Below are 24709 nucleotides of genomic sequence, written 5' to 3'. Positions count from 1 at the left end.
GTCCACTCTCCCCCTTGTTGTTTGCTTTGGCAATCGAACCTCTCGCCATTGCACTACGCTCTAATGATGCCATTCAAGGAATAATCAGGACGGGCTTAGAGCAGAAAGTCTCGCTATATGCGGATGACCTCCTTTTGTTTATCTCTAACCCTGATACCTCATTGCCACGCGCCTTATCTGTTCTTAAAAGGTTTGGATCAATCTCAGGGTACAAGCTGAATCTAGGCAAGAGTGAGCTTTTTCCTGTAAACAAGGCTGCTTTAAAGTGCTCTTTTACAAGTTCTCAGTTTAGGATTGTCTGGGATCAATTCACCTACTTGGGAGTTAAAGTGACAAGGAAATATTCAAATTTGTTTCAGGAAAACTTGGTTGCTCTAGCAGACAGTTTGAAACAATCTTTTACTTTTTGGGATTCGCTACCTCTTTCTCTTATCGGAAGGATTAATGTCATTAAAATGAGTGTGTTGCCCAAATTTCTATATTTATTTCAATGTTTACCCATTTTTATTCCAAAATCTTTTTTTATTTCACTGGATCAAACATTCATGCATTTTATTTGGGATGGCAAGGTACCACGGATTGGTAGAAAACATTTACAGAAGCCTAAGTCATTGGGGGGTTTAGCTCTACCAAATTTTCAGACATACTATTGGGCTGCAAATTTCAGAGCCTTTCTGTACTGGCTGCAGACTGATCCTACTGGCCCTAGACCACTCTGGGTCCAGATGGAGTCTGAATCGTGTAAACCTGCTGCACTTTCTTCTGTGTTGTGCTCGTCTCTCCCAGTGTCCCTAGGCAAAAGGTGTATCAACCCAATTGTAAAGCAGTCTCTTAAAATTTGGAATCAGTTCCGTTTAGCCTTTAGCCTCTGAGGCTTTTCTCTATCAGGCCCAATCAATCAGAACATTTTATTTCCTCCATCTTTGAATGATGGGGCTTTTGGCATCTGGCACTCACTAGGCCTCTCCTCACTAGCCCAATTATTCTTTGATGATACATTTGCCTCTTTTGCTCAGCTACAGGAAAAGTTCAACCTCCCCCAATCCCACTTTATCCGCTATCTCCAGACTAGGAACTTTGTCAGAGCTAACACACCTGAATTTCCCCATAGGCCTGCGAATACAGCTATAGAGAGCATCTTGGAGCTGAACAAGCTTCCTAGGGGCGCAATTTCAGATGTATATGCAATCATTCATGACTTACAGAACCCTTCTTTGGTGCCTTTAAAGACTCGATGGGAAAAGGATTTGGGGGAGGAACTTGGGGAAGACACCTGGGAATCTGTGCTGCGCAGGGTGCATTCGTCCTCTTTTAGCACTAGACACAGCCTCATTCAATTCAAGGTGGTTCACCGTATCCACTGGTCTGGGGCCAGACCCACCATAACAGGACCAAGCGGATTGGAGAAGGAAGGAAAGTACAACAGCAATGGGGAAAAGAGGAATGGACTTGGGAGGAAATCCTAGACGGGAAAGGACCCTGGGCAGAGCCAGAGGAGTGTCGCCGCCCCAAAGCGGAGAGGAGGTTTTATGAGGCAAAAGCAAGGCAGAGCGGCTGGAAGCCCGAGAGGCTCACCCAAAAATTTCTTGGGGGGGGGGATAAAGGGGAGTGTGGCGAAGCCGGGTTGGATACCCGAGCCAACTCCCCGGGCTTACCGTGGAGTGAGAGGGCGTCGTACTGGTCAGACACCGTGTTATTCGGTAAAGCGCACGGTGTCCCCAGTACGCGTGCTTAGCCCAGTGCGGGCTATTCCACCTTGCCGCACTGGTAGGGCTAGGTTGGGCATCGAGCCGGGTGCCATGAAGCCGGCCCAACATATCTGGCCTCCAGTACGTCTCCTCGGGCCGGCGTACATGGCACCAGCCTTACAGGTGGTGTCCCCGGTTCGCCTGCATAGCCCAGTGCGGGCTATTCCACCTCGCCGCACTGGCAGGGCTACGGGGACCATTCAACCTGGTAAGGTTGGGGAGGCTCGGTGCTCAAGAGCACGTGTCCTCCTTCACGGCCCGGTATATCCGGCGCCACCTTCCCACCCCAGCCCAGTACCATCAGTGCTGACACCACGCACCAGGCTTCCAGTGCATTTCCAGAGCCCTGTTCCTCCTCCACGCACTCTCCCTGTGGTGCGTGTCTCCAGCCCAGTGCCTCCAGTTCCGGCACCACGCACCAGACCTACTGTGCGCCTCAGCAGGTCAGAGTCGGCCATCTGCTCAACGCCGCCTGCGCTGCTTGCCTGCTCAGCGCAGCCTGTGTCTGAACTGCCTGCCTTCTCAGCGCTGTCTGAACTGCCTGCCTTCCCAGCGCTGTCTGAACTGCCTGCCTTCCCAGCGCTGTCTGAACTGCCTGCCTGCCCAGCGCTGCCCGTCTGTCCCGAGCCTTCAGAGCCGTCCAGCCAGGACCAGCCAGAGCCGTCCAGCCAGGACCAGCCAGAGCCGTCCAGCCAGGACCAGCCAGAGCCGTCCAGCCAGGACCAGCCAGAGCCGTCCAGCCAGGATCAGCCAGAGCCGTCCAGCCAGGATCAGCCAGAGCCGTCCAGCCAGGATCAGCCAGAGCCGTCCAGCCAGGAGCTGCCAGCCAGCCAGGAGCTGCCAGCCAGCCAGGATCCGCCGGAGCCTTCCGCCAGCCAGGATCCGCCGGAGCCTTCCGCCAGCCAGGATCCGCCGGAGCCTTCCGCCAGCCAGGATCCGCCGGAGCCTTCCGCCAGCCAGGACCCGCCGGAGCCTTCCGCCAGCCAGGATCCGCCGGAGCCTTCCGCCAGCCAGGATCCGCCGGAGCCTTCCGCCAGCCAGGATCCGCCGGAGCCTTCCGCCAGCCAGGATCCGCCGGAGCCTTCCGCCAGCCAGGATCCGCCAGAGCCTTCCGCCAGCCAGGATCCGCCCCTCAGTCCGGTGCTGCCCCTCAGTGCGGTGCTGCCCCTCAGTCCGGTGCTGCCCCTCAGTCCGGTGCTACCCCTCAGTCCGGTGCTACCCCTCAGTCTGTTACTGCTCTTTGGAATAGTGGGATTGACATGAAGGGTGGATATTGGGAGGAGGCCACGGAAGCGGGGGTTGACTATGGTGGGGTGGGGACCACGACCAGCGCCAGAGCCGCCACCGTGGACAGACGCCCACCCAGACCCCCCCCTAGACTTTGTGCTGGTGCGCCCGGAGTTGGCACCTTAAGGGGGGGGTTCTGTCACGTTCCTGACCTGTTTTCCTTTGTTTTGTATTTGTTTTAGTTGGTCAGGGCGTGAGTTGGGTGGGTTGGTCTAGGTTTGATTTTCTATGTTGGGATTTTGTGTTCGGCCTGGTATGATTCTCAATCAGAGACAGCTGTCAATCGTTGTCCCTGATTGAGAATCATACTTAGGCAGCCTGGGTTTCACCTGTGTTTGGTGGGTGTTTGTTCCTGTGTCAGTGTTTGGGCCACACAGGACTGTTTCAGGTTAGTCACGTTTGTTGGTTGTTGTATTTTGTAGTGTTTGTTGTTTTCCCATTAAAATATGAATACTTACCAATCCGCATCTTGGTCCGATCCATGCTCCTCCTCGTCTGAGGAGGAGAACGACTACGACAGCCGTTACACAAATAATATACACTAACTTTTCATTCAACAAACAGTAAACATGTAGAAATACTGCAGTCAAACATACAGTATATTAAGTATATCCAATATAGTTCAGTTCAATTCAAATTACTTTATTGTGAAATGCCGGATCTTCTTTTATGGTTGACACATTCAGTAATAAATACAGAGATACTCACTGTTCATCAACAAGTACATCCATTCATAATGGGGTCTCTGTGCGTTGTCAATATCTATTAATATATGAGCTTGTTTTCTAAAGAGGGTGGTGTCCACAAACAGGAAATATTACCTTAAGTGAAACTTTCAAGTTGATTATTTAGTTAATTAATAGATAAATAACTTAACTGAAACACAAGCCAGTACCCAGTTGCCAGTTTTTCATTGATTTTCTCTTTTTTCTATGTTAAATGTGTCGGGGTAAAAAGGACACCATCAGCTGCATGTTTAATTAGCACAGGTCTCTTAGTTTCCTGCACATTTGTTTTTCTGCATATGTATTGAGTTTGATATTGTGAGGCTCACAATTATTTGATTGGACATGTGTTTTGATTGAGCGGGCTCTGCCTGGAATATCAGAAGAATAATATGACTCAAAGTAACATCACATGAATCTATGGTCAATAAAATATACCGTAGCCAAAAGGACAATGCAAATTAATCGAAATCTTGAAAAGGGGCAAACATTGCAAACATGCAATTCTGTGCCAATGGTGAAGAACTTGTCTTTGTCACCCAACAGAGCAGCCAAAGCAAAAAGATGAGGATTGTTTTGGTTGGGAAGACTGGAGTTGGGAAGAGTGCAGTAGGAAACACCATCCTGGGAGAAACCACTTTTATGTCTAAGTTATCTTCCTCCTCTGTGACATTGGTGTGTGACAAAAACAAAAGGAATGTGGATGGGCAAATGGTTGCTGTCATCGACACTCCAGGCTTGTTCGACACCCAATCTACCCAAGAGGAGATACTGAACGAGATCAAAATGTGCATCACTTTTGCTGATCCTGGTCCCCATGCGTTCCTGATTGTGATCCAGCTGGGTAGATACACAAACGAGGAGAAAGAGGCGGTGAACATCCTCCAGCAGATCTTTGGCAAAGAGGCAGAAAAGTACACCATAGTGCTTTTCACTCGTGGAGATGATCTAGAGGGAGAAAGTATTGAATCATTCATTATGGGAAGTGAAGTCTGTGCAGATTTAAAAACCTTGGTCTTTGAAGCCTGCCATGGGAGATATCATGCCTTCAACAACAGAGACCTCAATAATCGCTCTCAGGTCTCTAAGCTGCTTGAGAAGATCAACAACATGACCATAACGGATGGAAGACAGCACTACTACACAAACAAAATGTTCCAAGAAGCTGAGAGAGCGATTGAGGAGGAGAAAGATAGGATTCTGAAAGAGAAAGCAGAGCAGACAAGGAGTGAAATGGAAGCACTGGAAATTAAATATGAAGGAACCGCTCTGGAGGAAGCGAAGAAGAAGCTGATGCGAGAAAAGGAGAGCGCCGCAAGAGATATAGCTGAAAGAAGAAATCGAGTTTTGAAAATGGCAGGCTTCACTCTTGCTGGAGCCGCTTCTGTTGGAGCAGCTGTGGTTGCCCTCAGGAAAGGGACCTGTGGAATACAATGACAGACAACAGTTTTGCCAGACTTTTAGTGTTTGCTGAAATGTTCAAACCATAATGATTAGGGGGAGCACACATTATACAGAAACACACTTATTTGGCATAACATGTGCATTTAAATAAACGGACGTTTTTAAAGATAAAAACATTTGAGGTGTTTGGTCTGAGGTACAGTTGATCCTAGGCTATGTAATTGTAGCATAATATCATACTTTATAAGTTTCACAGGTACTGTATATCCATAAATTCAATATCCATATTTCCCAATATACTTCAATACTTATTGTATTGTACATTTTCACTTTACAGTTTAAACTTGAATGTTTTCCTTGATAAAGTATCATTAAATTAAAATAAATTAAATGGTTAGAAAGACTTCAATGAATCCTATTGCATGCAGAAATATGTTTTTTAAATGAAAGATTCAGTGAAATGGAACTGTAATAAAATAAAAGCTAAGACAAAAAAAATATTGAATTAAGTTTGTTTATGGTTTGGGAATAATTTTGAAATGGAAATGTGTAATGCCCGGGGTGTAGTGGAGGAAGAAGTCAGACGCAGGAGACAGAGTTCAGAGTAGCGCTACTATTTATTCACCACACAGGTGAAAACGACGCCACTCAAAACAAATGCCCCAAAACACAGGGGAACTGAACAGACCCGAAAATAATGAACGTACACGAACAACCGTGACTTACAGGCGTGTACAATAGTACACAACAAACAATCCCGCACACCCAGCAGGTGGGCCGGCTGGGTAATAAAGCCCAACTAATAAACCTAATTACAAACAGGTGTAACTAATAAACAGACAAGGAGGGGGAGGAAAAGATCAGTGGCAGCTAGTAGGCCGGTGACGACAACCGCCGAGTGCCACCCGAACAGGAAGGGGAGCCACCTTCGGTAGGAGTCGTGACAAAATGGTGTAGAATTCAATATGCAACATACATGAATATACATGAAACATAAATGTGCTGTGTTGTCAATAATCTACTTAATAAATTAATTAAGAAATCACTCAATTAAAAGTGAAAGGAGACTGAGAGGATATCAATAATGGCAGTGAATACCGGTGTTACAAAAATATGGCACTGATCAGTAGCATGAACATGTTTGGACTTAACACAGTTGTTCAGTCTGTCTAAAGCTATAATTTAATTCACATTTCAGTATTTATTGTCTGAACTCTTGCTTCAGGTGCTAACAGCAATGACCTGAGACTGGTGTTGGTCGGCCTGAGTGGAGTGGGGAAGAGTGCAGCTGGGAACACCATTTTGGGCCAAAGGGTGTTTGATTCCAGAATCAGCTTCAAACCAGTAACACTGGAGAGTGAGAGACAAGAAGGAGAGGTGTGTGGGAGGAGAGTGATAGTAGTGGACACTCCAGGTCTGTCCAACAGTGACCTCTCTCAGGAGGAAGTGAGAGGGGAGATGAACAGGGCCATGACTCTGTGTGAACCAGGTCCCCATGCCTTCCTCCTGGTCATTCAGCTGGGTTGCTTCACAGAACAAGAGAAGAGTGTAATGGAGATACTCAAGGAGCTTTTATCTGCCAACATAGATGGAAACACGATGGTGCTCTTCACTTATGGGGAGAGACTGGAAGACACAACTATAGATCAGTTCATCCGCGAGGATAGCAATCTAAAGAAGCTGGTTAAGAAATGCAGGGGTGGATACCACATGTTCAAAAACAATGACACCAGCAACAACAATCAGGTTAGAGAGCTTTTAGAAAAAATAGAAACCAGACTCCAGAAAAAGGAGAATAGCTGGTCATGGTACTGGAAAGGGGCAGCTGGTTGCTTTATCGTCATTGCAGCAGTGATGATAGTAAAACTGTTGTTAAAAATGTTACGAACACGTCCCCCACACATCCCTCCTGTCTCTGCCACCTGTCCTGTCCCTGACATAGTTCCTTCTGTCCCTGACATGGTTCCTCTTGTCCCTGACATGGTCCCTCCTGTCCCTGCCACCTGTCCTGTTCCTGACATGGTCCCTTCTGTCCCTGACATGGTCCCTCCTGTCCCTACCACCTGTCCTGTTCCTGACATGGTCCCTTCTGTCCCTGACATGGTCCCTCCTGTCCCTTCACCTGTCCTGTTCCTGACATGGTCCCTTCTGTCCCTGACATGGTCTCTTCTGTCCCTGACATCGTCCCTCCTGTCCCTGCCACCTGTCCTGTCCCTGACATGGTCCATCCTGTCCCTACCACCTGTCCTGTCCCTGACATGGTCCCTCCTGTCCCTGACATCGTCCCTCCTGTTCAAGACATGGTCCCTCCTGTCCCTACCACCTGTCCTGTTCCTGACATGATCCCTCCTGTCCCTACCTCCTGTCCTGTTCCTGACATGGTCCCTCCTGTCCCTACCACCTGTCCTGTTCCTGACATGATCCCTCCTGTCCCTGCCACCTGTCCTGTTCCTGACATGGTCCCTCCTGTCCCTGCCACCTGTCCTGTCCCTGACATGATCCCTCATGTCCCTGACATAGCCTCTTCTGTTCCTGACATGGACCCTCCTGCCCCTGCCACTGTCCCTCCTGTTCTTGAGTCAGTTTGGGAAATGGTGAAGTCAAACAACAACATTATTTTCACAGCGGGAGTAGGACTGACTCTATTGGTCATCATAAGAAAAATAATTAGGAAATAATGAGAGGTTGGTTGGATGGGACATGATTTCCCACATCTGTGAGTTAAATTAAATGAATGCTACAATTATACACCTCGGTTTACTCTTTTTGAATTCGTAGAACATTTCTTATTGAATGTTAAGAGAATGGGTGACAGGTTGTATTTGAAGAATCATAATAAAATATAAACATGCAAAAACTGATTTAGAAAGACTGGATATTATGCATATAAGCTATTGTATGGTTTTCATCAGGTCTGTTGTCACAAGAAAAGCATCAGGTCATACTGATGTACATGTATTTCTACTTTGCAAACATAATCTGGGCTTCTATTGTGAATATGATTCTAGCTTTAAAGATAAGAACGTTCCAATGTGGATAGTCAAAATGTCCTAACATTTAACCATTTCCTCAATGACAATTATAAGCGACAGATCATTTACACAATACATGGAATCCTTTTGTCAAACCATAAGTCACTTTATTCAGGATGCAGTTAGGGTGAGTAGTTTAATATAATACCTGCAGCCAAGATGCATAACAGGCATTGTTAAAAGACCTATACACAAGTTCAAACTAGTTGAAGTCTCTCGGGGCATTGAGATTAATGGCATGTCTAAACCACCAGTGACTGTAACTATTGTCTCTTTGCCATCTGAAACCCTGCATTGGGTTCAGCTCCACATCCTCCTCATAACCAGAGTGAAACTATGCTGTCATTTAATCTGAACATACCAGTCCATGCTAAAACACAAACCAGTTTTGCTCTTACTTTAATAAACCTAACAATACACTCAACAACAATACTGTAAAATCACCCGTGCATTGGCACCGCAGCTTGGAGTCCACCTCTCCCTGATATGGCTCGCGCCCAGAGCTCCCCATTTAAACCAAAGGGGCGCAGGTGTGCGCAATCACCTCTTTAACCGGGAAGAAAGTAGACATAGTCAATAACCGGGTTTCCACTAGTTACCACAGCCACAAATTTCATATTGACTATAATCATAAACGTTCACGAAAACTAAAATTAGCCTTTTGGTCTTAATTTAAGGTTAGCAGTGTGGTTAAGGTTAGGGTTATAATCACATTTAGAGAAGATAATTTGTAGAAATAGGCGGGTTTCAGATTTTGTGGTTGTGATAACTAGTGACGGCCAGCATAACAAAGCACATTTTCCATGATACCAACATTCCAAAGGAATACATTTAACCGGGGCTGCGTTAACACAGGCAATTCTGATATTTTTTCCACTAATTTCTTTTGGGATTTTTTCTTCTTCACATCTGATATTTTTCAGAGCTGATCTAAATGGTTAAAAGACAAATTAGATTGCCTGTGTAAACGCAGCAATGGTCATCTTGACCCTGTTATAATAGCATTGCTGCGGCGCTCTCCTTTTCTCGCATTCATATGCTCCAGCTACTTTATCTGCGACTGTTGAAAGTCATGCCATATGGGCATATATAGCACTTGTCTGAGAGGTAGGTTAAAGTATAAATACCAATATTGTAAACTCAGCTAAAAGAAACGTCCCTTTTTCAGGACCCTGTCTTTCAAAGATAATTTGTAAAAATCCAAATGACTTCACAGATCTTCATTGTAAAGGGTTTAAACACTGTTTCCCATGCTTGTTCAATGAACCATAAACAATTAATGAACATGCACCTGTAGAACGGTCGTTAAGACACTAACAGCTTACAGATGGTAGGCAATTAAAGTCACAGTTATGAAAACTTAGGACATTAAAGAGGCCTTTCTACTGACTCTGAAAAACAGCAAAAGAAAGATGCCCAGTGTCCCTGCTCATCTGTGTGAATGTGACTTAGGCATGCTGCAAGGAGGCATGAGGACTGCAGATGTGGCCAGGGCAATAAATTGCGATGTCCGTACTGTGAGACGCCTAAGACAGCGCTACAGGGAGACAGGTCGGACAGCTGATCGTTCTCGCAGTGGCAGACCACGTGTAACAACACCTGCACTGGATCGGTACATCCGAACATCACACCTGCGGGACAGGTACAGGATGGCAACAACAACTGCCCGAGTTACACCAGGAACGCACAATCCCTCCATCAGTGCTCAGACTGTCCGCCTGTGGTAAGGCAGGTCCTCACCAGACATCACCGGCAACAACGTCGCCTATGGGCACAAACCCACCGTCGCTGGACCTGACAGAGCTGATTTATCGTCGAAGGAATGAGCGTTACACCGAGGCCTGTACTCTGGAGCGGGATCGATTTGAAGGTGGAGGGTCAGTCATGGTCTGGGGCGGTGTGTCACAGCATCATCGGACTGAGCTTGTTGTCATTGCAGGCAATCAACGCTGTGCGTTACAGGGAAGACATCCTCCTCCCTCATGTGGTACCCTTCCTGCAGGCTCATCCTGACATGACCCTCCAGCATGACAATGCCACCAGCCGTACTGCTCGTTCTGTGCGTGATTTCCTGCAAGACAGGAATGTCAGTGTTCTGCCATGGCCAGCGAAGAGCCCGGATCTCAATCCCATTGAGCACGTCTGGGACCTGTTGGATCGGAGAGTGAGGGCTAGGGCCATTCCCCCCAGAAATGTCCGGGAACTTGCAGGTGCCTTGGTGGAAGAGTGGGGTAACATCTCACAGCAAGAACTGGCAAATCTGGTGCAGTCCATGAGGAGGAGATGCACTGCAATACTTAATGCAGCTGGTGGCCACATCAGATATTGACTGTTACTTTTGATTTTGACCCCCCCTTTGTTCAGGGACACATTATTCAATTTCTGTTAGTCACATGTCTGTGGAATTTGTTAAGTTTATGTCTCAGTTGTTGAATCTTGTTATGTTCATACAAATATTTACACATGTTAAGTTTGCTGAAAATAAACGCAGTTGACAGTGAGAGGACATTTCTTTTTTTGCTGAGTTTATATAGTAGTAAAACATATCATAGTAAAACGTGTTCACAAGAGTCTAACTCTAACTATGTGTCAAACGATTTCATGAGAAAAATGTTCTTCTGTTAAGGTGTGGCCTTGTTATCCTTGGATGAATCTCAATAGTTGTATAAGAACTTGTTAGGCACTTTATTAGGCTACAACTTAACAGCATTGTTAACAAGCATTCTTAAAACACCTACACAAATGTTCCAACCCTGAATGATTGACTACTGGCTCTTTGCCACCTGAAATACCACATTGTGTGCAGTTCTGCATCCTCCTCACAAACAAAGTGAAACTAGGCCTGCACTGCGCTGCAGACGGCTGAATCAGTCCGCTAATACAGGACTTTTAAAGACCCCGTGCACTACTTTTGTGATTTTTTTCCCCCTTGTGATTTTTTTTCCCCCTTGTGATTTTTCAGTGCTGCAGCACCCTCAGCACCCCTACTTCCCGCAGCTATGGTTGTGCTGAAGGATGGCATATGCTCTAAAGCACTGGTTCTCAATCCTGGTCCTTGGGACTCAAAGGGGTGCACATTTTTGTTTTTGCCCTAGAACTACACAGCTGATTCAAATGATCAACTCATCAAAAGGCTTTTTGTGCTAGGGCAAAAACAAAAATTGATTGAGGATTGAGAACTTCTGCTCTGAAGTGTTGTCATGTTAGTCACGTACATTACACCTAATCTCGTTCACAGACACTTCCACCCAAACGCACGGAAGGTTTGTTGGACCAACGCATCAAACTTGGCCTTCATTAGTTAGGCTTAGGTTTCAAATCCAATTTTAAGAAAATAAATTGTGGAAATAGGCATGGTTTAGCCATAATTATGACTTTTTGACTGTGTTTAGTGACTATGACAAATACTTTACTCAGTAAGGTCACTCCTATAGAATTCTATGGTCACTCCCACTAAGGCCAACTTTGAATGGTTGATATCCCAGGCTTGTGTATGCAATAGCCTGGGGACAACGTTACATAAAGAAATACTTACCTTGATGAAAGCCCCGAACCTAAAGAAATTGACAGTGTCTTCTGAAATCAAGTTACTTGTTCCTCAGTACACAAACACGCACACAACAAAAACGAGCCCTATCACGCGGTGCTGGGCCCAATCAGGTCTTTGACTCATTCACCCACTCCCCCGCTAAAAGATGAGCCATAAAATATTGGAACCAGTCTAACAGGTTGTAATCGAGGCCTGGTCTCCAGCATGGGAACAGAGGAGGAATACCTGGTGCGGTAGTCTCAGATTGGACTACTCCAAATCATCTTGGCTCTGACACACACACACACACACACACAAACACAAGCTTTTCAGGTCCATCAACTCATTTAAATACCTCTCGCAACCTACAGTAACCTGTGGATCATGAGAGAACCTTAAATCAGCATGACATGAATAGCTTATTTATTGACACTTCATGTAGTGTCCTGTACTACTTAGTTTGAAGTGAGACACCTTCGGTCTTTCATAACGAATACATATAGACTCTATATCACATGGCACTGTATTTACTATAAAGTCAAACACCTTTGGTCATTCATAACACATACATAAAGGCTTAATGATGTAAACAAAGGTATTAACACAGTGATAATTCCTTAACAGCAAATAACAAATAAACATTAAAGACATGTTTAAACCATACTGTAACGACTCTGCCCAGGGTCGTTACAATACTTTTTTATTTTACCTTTATTTAGCTAGGCAGGTCAGTTAAAAACAAATTCTTATTTACTTATTTCCTTTTATTTTTCCATTTTTAAAACAATACAAATTCATGAAGTTTCAAAAAGCCTGCAATGCAATTACATTGAACATTACACAGGGCTGTGAATAGTGTAGCTTGTCACTGAGCTGGTGGATGAATGGTTATTGCCTCTCTTAACAAAAAGAGTTAGCTGTTAGGAAATGCCTTTGTCACACCATCTGGATAAGGGCATTTCTGTGCTGTGCCAGAAACTGTAAATGGGAAGATGGGAAACTCCATTCAATTGGTATTATTATATTTGTCTGTCATTTACTAATCTCATGACGTGACTATGAGACGTGGCTGTATCTTGGGGGATTTGTATTTAGCTGAACCTGCTAACTAGCTAAATTTCGGCTAGCTAGTAATTGATGTGAACCTATCGAAATTATTTGAATTAACGATTAAGGTTGATACAGTATGTAATCTAAACCAACACTTAACCATTACAAACTAATTTAAATTACAATAAATAAAGGTTAACTTGTTTTTCGCTGTCCAGTAGCAGCAGAAGTGGGCATTAGATTTTTGAACTCATCACATGATTAGAGTCTCGTCAGCAACACAATAAAATACTTCCGGGTCAAGGAATTTCGAAAATGTTCAAAATAAAAGCCCCCCACGTAATTGTAGAAAAGTGTCAATAACCATTCATGATATATTAAAAATAATTGTTAAACATTAACAATGATTCATATTTGTTCATATTTAAGTGACATTTGCATTAAACTTGGGTTTTAAAACATGTTCCAAGGTCAAATAAATGTCCCTAATGCGAATCACTGTATATGGAATAGATATTGGCTTAGAGCAAGAACGATTCTGGGTGCTCCAGTAAAAGTATTGTAGTGTGGCTGGCCTTTTACTCCCATATTCCAATGGCGGCCGAATCACATCACATGTGCGCTTACTGCACTACAGAAACCCGCTAACCAAACAACAGTGCAGGGCATGCTCACTGAATTAAAGGATAACTACATAAAAAATATAATTTTCATCAATTGTGGTTCATCAAATATTGCATTGTGAACAACGAAAATCCAATTTTGTTATTTTTATGTAATGGAAGTAGGCAACAACAAAAAAACGGATTTTAAAAGGCCCTACCAACGTGTTTTGCTGTGCATGACTGCACTTTAGAGTGTGTGTCATCTTACAGCACAACATTTTGGGGGAAATTGAGATCAGGTCCATTATTGACTATGCACCTAAGAGGGAAAGAGGTTGTGCCATGCTACAAATGTTTTTGTAAAATATAATACATACAATTTAGCGGACACTTATCCAAAGCAACTTACAGTCATGCGTGAATACATTTTACATATGGTTGGTCCCGGGAATCGAACCCAGTTTCCTGGCATTACAACTCAATATTAGTTTGTGTCTTTGTGACAGGTTTTATAAATAAATGTAATTGATTGGAAGGTGTTCTTAATGTTTTGAACACTCAGTGTATAAGCCATAATAAGGGTTCACAACTCCAGTCCTTGAGGACTGAACATTATGCTGGTTTGTGTTCTTTTTTAATTTTAATTTTTTTATATGAACTTGGTTGAACTCAACTAATATCAACTTATTCAAATAAAAGGTAAACCAACAGGAGTGAAATTTCAGTTGAGGACGGGAGATTAACCAAAATAGGAAAAGTAAGCAAACAGGTAGTCATGAGATGATCCTAGTGTGCTGGTTTCTTGTTACCCTTCTTTTCTCCAGGGGATGCGAGCCCTCCTCAACTTGACCACAAAGAACCGAACGTCCACCAGCAGACTGAGGATGAAGCACGTCACGAGGAAGACGAGCAACAGCACACTTCGTGCATTTCTTGTGTCTCATCAAAGCTCCCTGTGAATGAGACCACCAGCTTAAGCCTCTTTCACTCATATCTATGTCTGTCTTACACAGTGGTGCCTAAACATACATGAGACACAACAGGATCAGTATGCGTGGAGGGAGTCTGAGATGAATAGTAAGTCTTAACCTACAGCACTGGTCAGGGGCGGACTGGGAAAAGAAAATACACACCAGCCCACATCACTGCATGCGCTGACAACCCCCCCACACCCTACTTACACAGGCAGTACTGTTGACACAACAGTTACAGTAGAGCGTTTCTGAACCATTTCTGTACCAGTGACTGGTGAGACATGGTCCTCCTCTTTTTTATCTTGCTCATGATAAAAAATACAATATGTAAAAACACCACTAGAGATACACAGCTATAACTGTTCCTCTGTCTGGAGATGCAACTCACCACTACAACTGTTCCTCTGTCTGGAGATGCAACTCACCACTACAACTGTTCCTCTGTCTGGAGATGCAACTCACCACTACAACTGTTCCTCTGCTCTAGCCATTTCGTTGGCCTCCCTGTTGTTCTGTCTGTCTCACTGGCCAATCAGAACCAGAACATGCTCCATGGCTAAATATGTGGTTGCTTCAAGTTGTGTATTTATGGACTTATGTATTGTGTCCAATTTAAATGTTACTTAAATGTAATTTTTTTAGCAAATTAAACAAAAATGGGGGAAAACAATTAAAAAAAAAAATGTTTCTAAATACGAGATTCACCGGCACAACTTTCCTTCCATGGGCACTGTGTGCCATGGCTGGATAGGCTGCGCTTCTGCTCTCAAAATCCATGCCATTAACTGTGTTACCGTTAAGACCTGCTTTTTGCCTTAACTTCCCATTAGCACTGCATGGAATGGTCACTTCTGCGCTTGTTTTTAAGGCCACACCTCAAATATTGCCACCCCTCCCACCTCAAGCGAGCTGATGTTAGACCGGTAAATTGTCAAACCTGGCATTAGGGCTGGAAAATGCCAGTGCGCCAGTTATTACATGACGAACTTGCAAACTAACGTACGTTTGACACTTGCACCACCACAGCGCCAGACGAAAATAGAACCCTAAGTGTTACAAAGCTCCAGACTAACATTTCCCCCTGATGTCAGCTGGTGGAACCAGCCCATGATTTGGCCAACATAGTGCTTTATTAAGAAGTATGACACATAAGACTACTGAGGTGATCAATAAATAAGTAGTTTCATCTAACAAGTCCAAGCTGGAATACATGATTCAATATATTTTTGTGCAACCTAATCCAGTGATGTTCATGAATTTTGTGTTGACAGTTAGATTATAGTTGCTATATGTTACTGTCAAAATAGGAATCCAGAATTTCCAGATTTGTTCAATAGAGATGAATTACATACATCTTTATGTGCACTAATTAATATCATAGATATTAATTCATTATAAATGGATAGAGGGCATGTGACTGAATTTCCGCTTTTGGAAAGAAACAGACAGTACAGGCGAGACTCCATCTTAACTCCTCCTCCACATTTACTGGATTGGTTGAACAGTTCAGAAGAGAACCTCTCGCAACAGAATTTCTTGTCTGGACCAGTATGTAGGGGGGGGATCTAGTTTGAGGAGTTTATTTTACGCCTGCAACATTAGGTTAGCTGCACGGTTACATTTGTGACCTGGGGCTCCCGAGTGGTGCAGCAGTCTAAGGGACTGCATCAAAGTGCTAGAGGCGTCACTACAGACCCTGGTTCGATCCTGGGCTGTATCATTGCTGGCCATGATCGAGATTCCCATTTGGCGGTGCACAATAGGCCCAGCGTCGTCCGGGCTGGGGGTGTTTTACTTGGCTCATTGCGCTCTAGTGACTCGTGGCAGCCTGACCTTGGTCGTCAGGTGAATGGTGTTTCCTCCGACACATAGGTGCGGCTGGCTTCCGGGATAAGCGGGCGAGTGTTAAGAAGCGCGGTTTGGCTGGTCATGTTTCAGAGGACGCATGACTCGACCTTCACCTCCCGAGCCCATTGGGGAGTTACAGTGATGAGAATATCGATATTGGGGAGAAAAAGGGGGTAAAATACAAAATACATTTGTGGTCTAACATGACAATTTCTAAATTCTAGAGGCAATAGAAATAATATTTTGGATGTTGCTGTGCTTTCTGCTCATGCCCATCTGTAGTGATGGAGATTCAGCAATAGGTGGAGAAACAGGCCACTGAATACCTTGTAGGCCCTAGATGGCAATGCTACAGTGCATTTCTTTCTAAACAATACTATAGTATTTTATTAGAATTGAATCAGTATTTTCAGGTTTATCGTCAAGCTTGTGCCATATATCCTACTCTTGATTTAAAGTGACTCATGTCTACTATAATTAATTGTGTGGTATGATGCATTCCATTTATTCTGCTGGGATTCCCTGTCAATTGGCAATTAGTCAGAGAATACAAAGGAAACACCTCATAATGGTACAGGAAGCAACTCCACCAGTGCCAGGGGCTGATTGGCCACCTGGCAATTCTGGCAAATGCCAGATGGGCTGGGCCATTTTTTAGTTGGGTAGGCCGGTTGACGTTGACACATTTGTTAAAAGATGACATGGCCTGCACCCATGGGCCTGTTATACTAATCTATAATGAGCCTTTGGCTGATCAGTGGGCAACAGCCAGCCCCTCTACCAAGGTTTTCTGATAGGCTGAGCAGAGGCCACACAAACTCTCATTCAAAGTCAAATGCGGCATCAGCAAAGAGACCTGCTCCAACTCTGTCATCAGTTACACAGCCAAGATCATGGATTGTAAAAAAAAAAAAAAAAGCCTATAAACATGGAAAGAGCAATTTACATCGTCACCTCACTCAAAACTTCCTATTTTTAGGAAGCTTTGTCTCCTTGTCCCATTTGAAGAGGTGGTCCTCAGCTTTCTGTAGGTATCATTTTTATTTCTCAACTCAATAGCAATTATTTTTCAACCAAGATATTTAACATTTCCCCTCTCTCCACTGGGATTCTCTGCCTCTAACCCTGTTACAGGGGCTGAGTCACTGGCTTGCTGGTGCTCTTTCATGCCGTCCCTAGGAGGGGTGCGTCACTTGAGTGGGTTGAGTTACTGACGTGATCTTCCTGTCTGGGTTGGCGCCCCCCCTTGGTTTGTGCTGTGGTGGAGACCTTTGTGGGCTATACTCGGCCTTGTCTCAGGATTGTAAGTTGGTGGTTGAGGATTTCCCTCTAGTGGTGCGGGGGCTGTGCTTTGGCAAAGTGGGTGGGGTTATATCCTTCCTATTTGGCCCTGTCCGGGGGTTTCTTCGGATGGGGCCACAGTGTCTCCTGACCGCTCCTGTCTCAGCCTCCAGTATTTATTTACATTTACATTTAAGTCATTTAGCAGACGCTCTTATCCAGAGCGACTTACAAATTGGTGCATTCACCTTATGATATCCAGTGGAACAACCACTTTACAATAGTGCATCTAACTCTTTTAAGGGGGGGGGGGGGTTAGAAGGATTACTTTATCCTATCCTAGGTATTCCTTAAAGAGGTGGGGTTTCAGGTGTCTCCGGAAGGTGGTGATTGACTCCGCTGACCTGGCGTCGTGAGGGAGTTTGTTCCACCATTGGGGTGCCAGAGCAGCGAACAGTTTTGACTGGGCTGAGCGGGAACTGTACTTCCTCAGAGGTAGGGAGGCGAGCAGGCCAGAGGTGGATGAACGCAGTGCCCTTGTTTGGGTGTAGGGCCTGATCAGAGCCTGAAGGTACGGAGGTGCCGTTCCCCTCACAGCTCCGTAGGCAAGCACCATGGTCTTGTAGCGGATGCGAGCTTCAACTGGAAGCCAGTGGAGAGAGCGGAGGAGCGGGGTGACGTGAGAGAACTTGGGAAAGTTGAACACCAGACGGGCTGCGGCGTTCTGGATGAGTTGTAGGGGTTTAATGGCACAGGCAGGGAGCCCAGCCAACAGCGAGTTGCAGTAATCCAGACGGGAGATGACAAGTGCCTGGATTAGGACCTGCGCCGCTTCCTGCGTGAGGCAGGGTCGTACTCTGCGAATTATGCTGCAGTAGTTTGTGTCGGGGGGCTAGGGTCAGTTGGTTACCTGGAGTACTTCTCCTGTCTTATCCAGTGTCCTGTGTGAATTTAAGTATGCTCTCTCTAATTCTCTCGTTCTCTCTTTCTCTCTGAGAACCTGAGCCCTAGGACCATACGTCAGGACTACCGGGCATGATGACACCTTGCTGTCCCCAGTCCGCCTGGCCTTGCTGCTATTCCAGTTTCAACTGTTCTGCCTGTGGTTACGGAACCCCTACCTGTCCCAAACCTGCTGTTTTCAACTCTTAATGATCGGCTATGAAAAGCCAACTGAGATTTATTCCTGATTATTATTTGACCATGCTTGTCATTTATGAACATTTTGAAAATCTTGGCTCTCTCTAATTTTCTCCTTCTCTCTTTCTTTCTCTCGGAGGACCTGAGCCCTAGGACCATACGTCGGGACTACCGGCCGTGGTGACTCCTTGCTGTCCCCAGTCCGCCTGGCCTTGCTGCTATTCCAGTTTCAACTGTTCTGCCTGCGGTTATGGAACCCCTACCTGTCCCAGACCTGCTGTTTTCAACTCTTAATGATCGGCTATGAAAAGCCAACTGAGATTTATTCCTGATTATTATTTGACCATGCTTGTCATTTATGGAAATTTTGAAAATCTTGGCTCTCTCTAATTTTCTCCTTCTCTCTTTCTTTCTCTCGGAGGACCTGGGCCCTAGGACCATGCGTCGGGACTGCCGCCCGTGGTGACTCCTTGCTGTCCCCAGTCCGCCTGGCCTTGCTGCTATTCCAGTTTCAGCTGTTCTGCCTGCGGTTATGGAACCGCCACCTGTCCCAGACCTGTTGTTTTTCAACTCTTGATGATCGGCTATGAAAAGCCAACTGAAAATTATTCATGATTATTATTTGACCATGCTTGTCACTTATGAACATTTTTGAACATCTTGGCATAGTTCTGTTATAATCTCCACCCGGCACAGCCAGAAGAGGACTGGCCACCCCTCATAGCCTGGTTCCTCTCTAGGTTTCTTCCTAGGTTTTGGCCTTTCTAGGGAGTTTTTCCTAGCCACCGTGCTTCTACACCTGCATTACTAGCTGTTTGGGGTTTTAGGCTGGGTGTCTGTACAGCACTTCGAGATATTAGCTGATGTACGAAGGGCTATATAAAATAAAATTGATTGATTGAATATGGCTTTGAGATATGCGCACTGGCCATTGTGAGGACAGTTGTAGGCTGCTCATGGGTAGTAGCATACAACTGCAAAGTTTTTTATTTTAGCAAATACATTTGCTGTTGGATGAATACATTGCTACTAGCAGTGGGTATTGTATTTAGAGTTAGTGAACTAGTTAATGTTTTGAGTTCCCACTCTCTCAATTGTTGAACCATAAATTAATTAGCCTATGATATTCATTAATAACGACGCAGTACAACAGTGTTGTGTAGGACGGCATCTCGGAACGCACAACTCCACGGTCTTTGTCACAGATGGGTTATCGCTGCAGACTACCACACCGGGTTCCACTCCTATCAGACAAATAAAATAAGTGGCTCCAATGGGCACACGATCACCAACACTGGACAACTGAGGAGTGGAAAAACATTACCTGGTGGGACGAATCACAGTTCTTGTTCCGTCATGCTGTTGGTAGTCAGGATTTGGCGTAAGCATGGCGCCATCCTGCCAGGTGTCAACGGTACAGGCTGGTGGTAATAGTGTGGGGACTGTTTTCCGAGCACACGTTAGGTCCCTTGATACCATTTGAGCAATGTTTCAATGAGCTGAAAAATTTAGGCTGTTCTGGTAGAAAAAAGGGGGTTGACCCGGTACTAGATGGGTGTACCTAATACACTGGCCTCCGTGTAAATGCAAATCATTTTTTAGATAAAGTATAAAAACAAGAATTACTTAAATTCCTGCCCAATTAGTCACCTGAATAACTCACCCAGTGGTCCTATGTAGCTGACGGACAAAAGGTGAATACCTAGCTTGATACTTTCACACGATTTACATTTTTAATGATTTACACAATAGAAAAAATTATATATCGGAACCAATTCGGCACAATGTCAGAAATAAACAATGTCTCCATGAGAATGAACATTGAACATAAACTTTCCAAGCATTATGGCAGCCTGCATCTCATTTCCTACAAGGCTTTCTTGAAACTCACCCCAGAACTTTTAACCCTACTGAATAGTTCCATGTTGTTCCTGATGTCTGAAAGCAGGAAGTTGCCCCACTGTGAATGATCAAGATTACATCACTGAGTCTACATCACAGCAGCACTATGGCAAGCACTACTGTCTTCACCTCCTTTCCTACTTCTGAAAGAGCGGTCTGAAGATTTACGAGACCGATCACATGTTGCTGCCACACCATTACAGCTATGGTTTTTGTAGTGTCTTATGTCAGAAAAGCCCTTTCCACATCTCTTGCAATAATAAGGCCTAACTCCGGTGTGGACTTGCATGTGGGCTTTGACGTTGTTGGCTTGGCCGAAACCTCTCCCGCAGACGTCACATTTGAATGGCTTCTCTCCCGTGTGGACTCGCTCATGCCTTTTGAGATTGGTGCCGACTGAGAAAGTCTTGTCACAATAACTGCATTTGAAGGGCTTTTCACCTGTATGGGTTCGCTCATGTCCTTCGAGAGCTTGCTTAAGAACAAATTTCTTTTCACAGTATTTACAAGCGTAGGGCTTCACCCCACTGTGAAGTCTCATGTGATAGTCAAAAGTATTTTTATAGGCAAAGGTCTTTCCACAAATGGAACAAGAATATTGCTTTAGTCCTGTGTGAATTCGTTGATGGTTTTTCAGAGTTAGCATGGAGCTGAAGCCGTTCAAACATATGTCGCAACTGAATGGCTTTGTTGAGGTTCCCGGTCTCTTGGCAGTTCTCTCTCTCGTTCTCTCTTTTCTCTCTCGTTCTTTCTGCTTCTCTCCTTCAGCTGTGTGCCATTTTAGATGGTGTCGTCTCATTAGAAAATTGTACATAAAAGTCTTTCCACATAGGTCACACATAAATGGTTTGGTTGCCCCATGACGATGCATATGAGCTTTTAAGAGGGTGGACTGAAGGTAGCTTGTCCCACACAATTTACATTTGTATGGTCTCTCCCCTGTGTGAAGCACTTGGTGTCTCACAAGGTTTCCTTTATGGCCGAAAGCAGCTCCACAGGTCTCACATGTAAATGGCTTCTGCCCGGTATGGATTACCTTGTGTCTTTCAAGGCTGGATTTAGTCATAAAGCGCTTACCACACTCTGAGCATGAATGTGGACGTTCACCTGTATGTGTTCGCATATGATAACTCAGGCCACCACTCTGCGTGTAACTCTTCCCACATACAGAACAGCTGTATGGTTTTTCACCGGTGTGGATTCTCTCGTGCTCGATAAGCAGTTTCCTTGATGTGAAACCCTTGTCACAAGTCAGGCACTTGAACGGTCTCTCCACTGCATGAACAAGCTGATGTCGTTTCAGATCTTTCTTGGTAGAGAATGTATTTCCACAGACTTTGCAACTGAACATTTTGTCTCTGTGACGCAACATGTGAAGTTCGAGCTGCTTGGACATTCTGAATGTTTTGCCACATTGACCACAAGCAAATGGCCTCTCTCCTGTGTGAATTAGCTTGTGACGTACCAGCAAGCGGTTCCGGCTGAAGGTCTTGTCACAAACATCACACTTGAAGGGTCTTGTGTGAGTTAGCGTGTGAGATTCCAGTGACCCTTCCATGCTGAAGGTCTTGTCACAAACATCACACTTGAAGGGTCTTGTGTGAGTTAGCTTGTGTTGTACCAGCCGTTTGTTCCGGCTAAAGGTCTTCTCACAAATATCACACTTGAAGCGTTTGGTTTCTTTGGATCGTGTCCCTTTAGTAGTATTGCTGTTTTTCTGGCTTTCATGGCTGTCTCTCTCGCTGCCCTCAGGCAGAGCAGCTCTCATATGCTCAAAGTTGGATTCAGTGTCTCTCGGGGAAAAGTCTGTATTCAGTCCATCTGTGTCTCCCAGAGAGGAGTCCTTCTCCAATGAAGACATCTCTGTAGTTTTACAGCAAACCTTTGCAGGACCTAAAGATAAAAGGAATATGAGTATATACACACACAAAACTATAAATTAAGCGGGCTTTACACATTACCAAGCTAATTTCAAAATGAAAAATAAGTTGTCTTGTAGTCAATGATTTCAGTTTCAAATCATGAAAAACATGTTCAATTTATGAAGTCAATGATTCAATTTATGATTTACACAGTAAAAATAATTGAATTCAAATAGTTTCTGTTGTTGGCACTGAAATCCCTTAATACAGAACGCCCCATTGGGCCAGAGCCTATAGATCTACTGTTTCTGTTGCATGAGGCATCTTGATGTAGAAATAGACAAGCTGGACACTAGTCTAATTTAGTTGGTCAAATAAGTCTACCAATATATGGTGGTCCATGCGATCCAGTTCCTTGGGACGTCCTAAACCCAATGAAGTTGGAAATTAAAATTGTTAGGGGGTGGACGTGCCATGGATTCCGGATTGCACTGACCCAACCCTTATGGCAATATCAATATTTGTACATGAGCGTTAAAATAAGCATACTTTTACCAGGCTGTGTATTGTTTTCAAACAACTGGGTCATCTGCGCGACCTTGGTCTTCAGTTTCACGTTCTCATTTTGTAAACTCGAGGAAGCCACTAGGAATAGTTGGCAGATTTTACGAATAGCCTCCTCCATCATCAGATTCATAATTGTGTAAAGCTGTGTAGAGAAATTGAAAAACATGTTACCTAAGTAACTAGCTAAGCTATACGCTGCTACAGCAAAGAAGATGTGAAACCAATAAGTCAGCAAACTAGTTCACGTTAGCTAACAAGCTGAGCCAAAGGCTAAGATAGCTAGCTAGTAACGTTAGCCTGCTAGAAAAGCAAATTGCAGGAAGCTACCTAATTTAGCCATAGTTGCATCATATATCATGTGGTTAAAAACCAACGTTGGATAAACTAGATAGCTAACGTTACGCGTAGTCACCATTATATTGACGTAACTTTAGCTCACCTCTCTCTCCGGATTGCTAACGTTAGCGTAAGAGTTTGGCCAAAGTTTGTTAATTTCTGTAATTGCCGCCTCGACAACAACGGCCATAATCGATGTTGTTTCTGACTGGTACATGTTGTAAGATGTAGCCATTTTGCCCTCAGACTAATTTGCATACAATAATAACCAAGCTAGCTATCAACTGCCAGCAACGGGAACCTAGTCGTCAGAAATACTGAGACGGCCGTGTCTCCGTTTAACAATGAGAGTAGTTATCCCAGACGCGGGAAGGCAAGGATTTGGCTAGAAGGGATACTGTTTTTGTCAAAATTGACTTTTCGTAGCAAGTTAGAAAGTACGCAGAAGATTTGGATAATTAACGTAGCAGATCAGGACATTATTAGATTAAGGTTAGGCAAAGTGTTTGCTAAAATGCCCCCCAATTTTTTCTCCAAACTGTATACCAAAGTTAAAAAAATAATTAACCCAAGAAAGACCACAGCCTGTCGTTTCCAATGAGAACAAATTAATCATTGTGGGCAGAACAAGCACGAGCTAGCGAGAGCCTATCAGCGCGTTCTAGCATGTGTTTGCATATTTCCGTCAGGGAACGCCTACTTTGAAGTGAGCGTGAAAAATAACTCAATTCGCCCTTCCACTCCTTCTAAACAACACAACTTTGTCCGTAACAGATGTTAGTTTTGAGAACAGAAAATTACTGAGACCAAGTGTTTCATCGATGAGAAAATGAGCAGAATGTAAGCCAAAATCCATCTTCTCCCACTGCCGGCCATTGTGCTTCCTCTCACCACCCTATTTGGTGGTGAGTGGAAACGCCAAAACGGATACTTCACATTTATACATCTGGTAAAATATGTATCATATCTGCGTATACCTTCTAGACATGACAGGAAGGCAGTATTCGGTTGTCGCTAGTTACCACAGCCACAAAGTCAAAATAGATAATATCGTACAAATTCACGCAGACCCCCAAAATATAGCTTTTTGGTCTTAATTTAGTGTGGTTACGGTTATCCTTAAAATCGGATTTTAAGAAGATAGTGTAGAAATAAACCGATGTATGACTTTGTGTTTGTGGTAACTAGTGACAACCTCAGTCTTTTCCTTCTATGGTATTATGGCAGGCTGCAAACATACGTTAGAAGTGCATGCTGCCACCTACTGTGTGGGCTGTTCTGGAGTGTGAATTCATTACACTTTGTGACAGAAAAAGGACTAAGAGTTTCTAAACCCAGAGGTGACACTTGTGAAACAGACAAAGCCGACCAGGCGGGGGTTTGAGAAGTCAATAATTATTCCATAAGTAGTTGAACATG

The 24709-nt window shown here is 44.4% G+C and overlaps 2 protein-coding genes across 4 annotated transcripts; one reads left to right on the top strand and one right to left on the bottom strand.

The window, feature by feature from the left end:
- Nucleotides 1-3375: 3375 nt before the first annotated feature.
- On the top strand, nucleotides 3376-5662 carry LOC139544312 (GTPase IMAP family member 7-like). Its single transcript, XM_071351280.1, has 2 exons — nucleotides 3376-3423; nucleotides 4307-5662. Exon 2 carries the CDS (start codon nucleotides 4325-4327, stop codon nucleotides 5195-5197), a length of 873 nt encoding a protein of 290 aa, XP_071207381.1. The 5' UTR covers nucleotides 3376-3423; nucleotides 4307-4324; the 3' UTR covers nucleotides 5198-5662.
- Nucleotides 5663-20334: 14672 nt separating this feature from the next.
- Nucleotides 20335-24171, bottom strand: LOC139544309 (zinc finger protein 271-like). Of its 3 annotated transcripts, none has more exons than XM_071351278.1 (3): nucleotides 24098-24171; nucleotides 22937-23096; nucleotides 20335-22418 (listed from the first exon to the last, which is right to left on the bottom strand). In XM_071351278.1, the coding sequence occupies exons 1-3, from the start codon at nucleotides 24164-24166 to the stop codon at nucleotides 20614-20616; spliced, it is 2034 nt and encodes a 677-aa protein (XP_071207379.1). In that variant the 5' UTR covers nucleotides 24167-24171; the 3' UTR covers nucleotides 20335-20613. The 3 variants fall into 3 exon arrangements, with proteins under 3 accessions (XP_071207379.1, XP_071207377.1, XP_071207378.1); XM_071351276.1 differs by lacking the exon at nucleotides 24098-24171 and adding an exon at nucleotides 23394-23904; XM_071351277.1 differs by lacking the exon at nucleotides 24098-24171 and adding an exon at nucleotides 23394-23903 and having other exon boundaries at nucleotides 22943-23096.
- Nucleotides 24172-24709: the final 538 nt, after the last annotated feature.

This window comes from Salvelinus alpinus, chromosome 18 (assembly GCF_045679555.1).
Source record: "Salvelinus alpinus chromosome 18, SLU_Salpinus.1, whole genome shotgun sequence".
Taxonomy (NCBI): Eukaryota; Metazoa; Chordata; class Actinopteri; order Salmoniformes; family Salmonidae; genus Salvelinus; species Salvelinus alpinus.
This window is presented reverse-complemented; position numbering and strand designations above follow the sequence as displayed.

Coding starts and splice junctions, on each gene's coding strand:
- LOC139544312 (XM_071351280.1), top strand. CDS start 4,325: ATGAGGATTGTTTTGGTTGGGAAGACTGGAGTTGGGAAGAGTGCAGTA.
- LOC139544309 (XM_071351276.1), bottom strand. CDS start 23,525: ATGGCTACATCTTACAACATGTACCAGTCAGAAACAACATCGATTATG. Junction 23,097..23,393: donor TTAGCAATCCGGAGAGAGAG/GTGAGCTAAAGT, acceptor TTCTCTACACAG/CTTTACACAATTATGAATCT. Junction 22,419..22,936: donor CAATACACAGCCTGGTAAAA/GTATGCTTATTT, acceptor TTTTATCTTTAG/GTCCTGCAAAGGTTTGCTGT.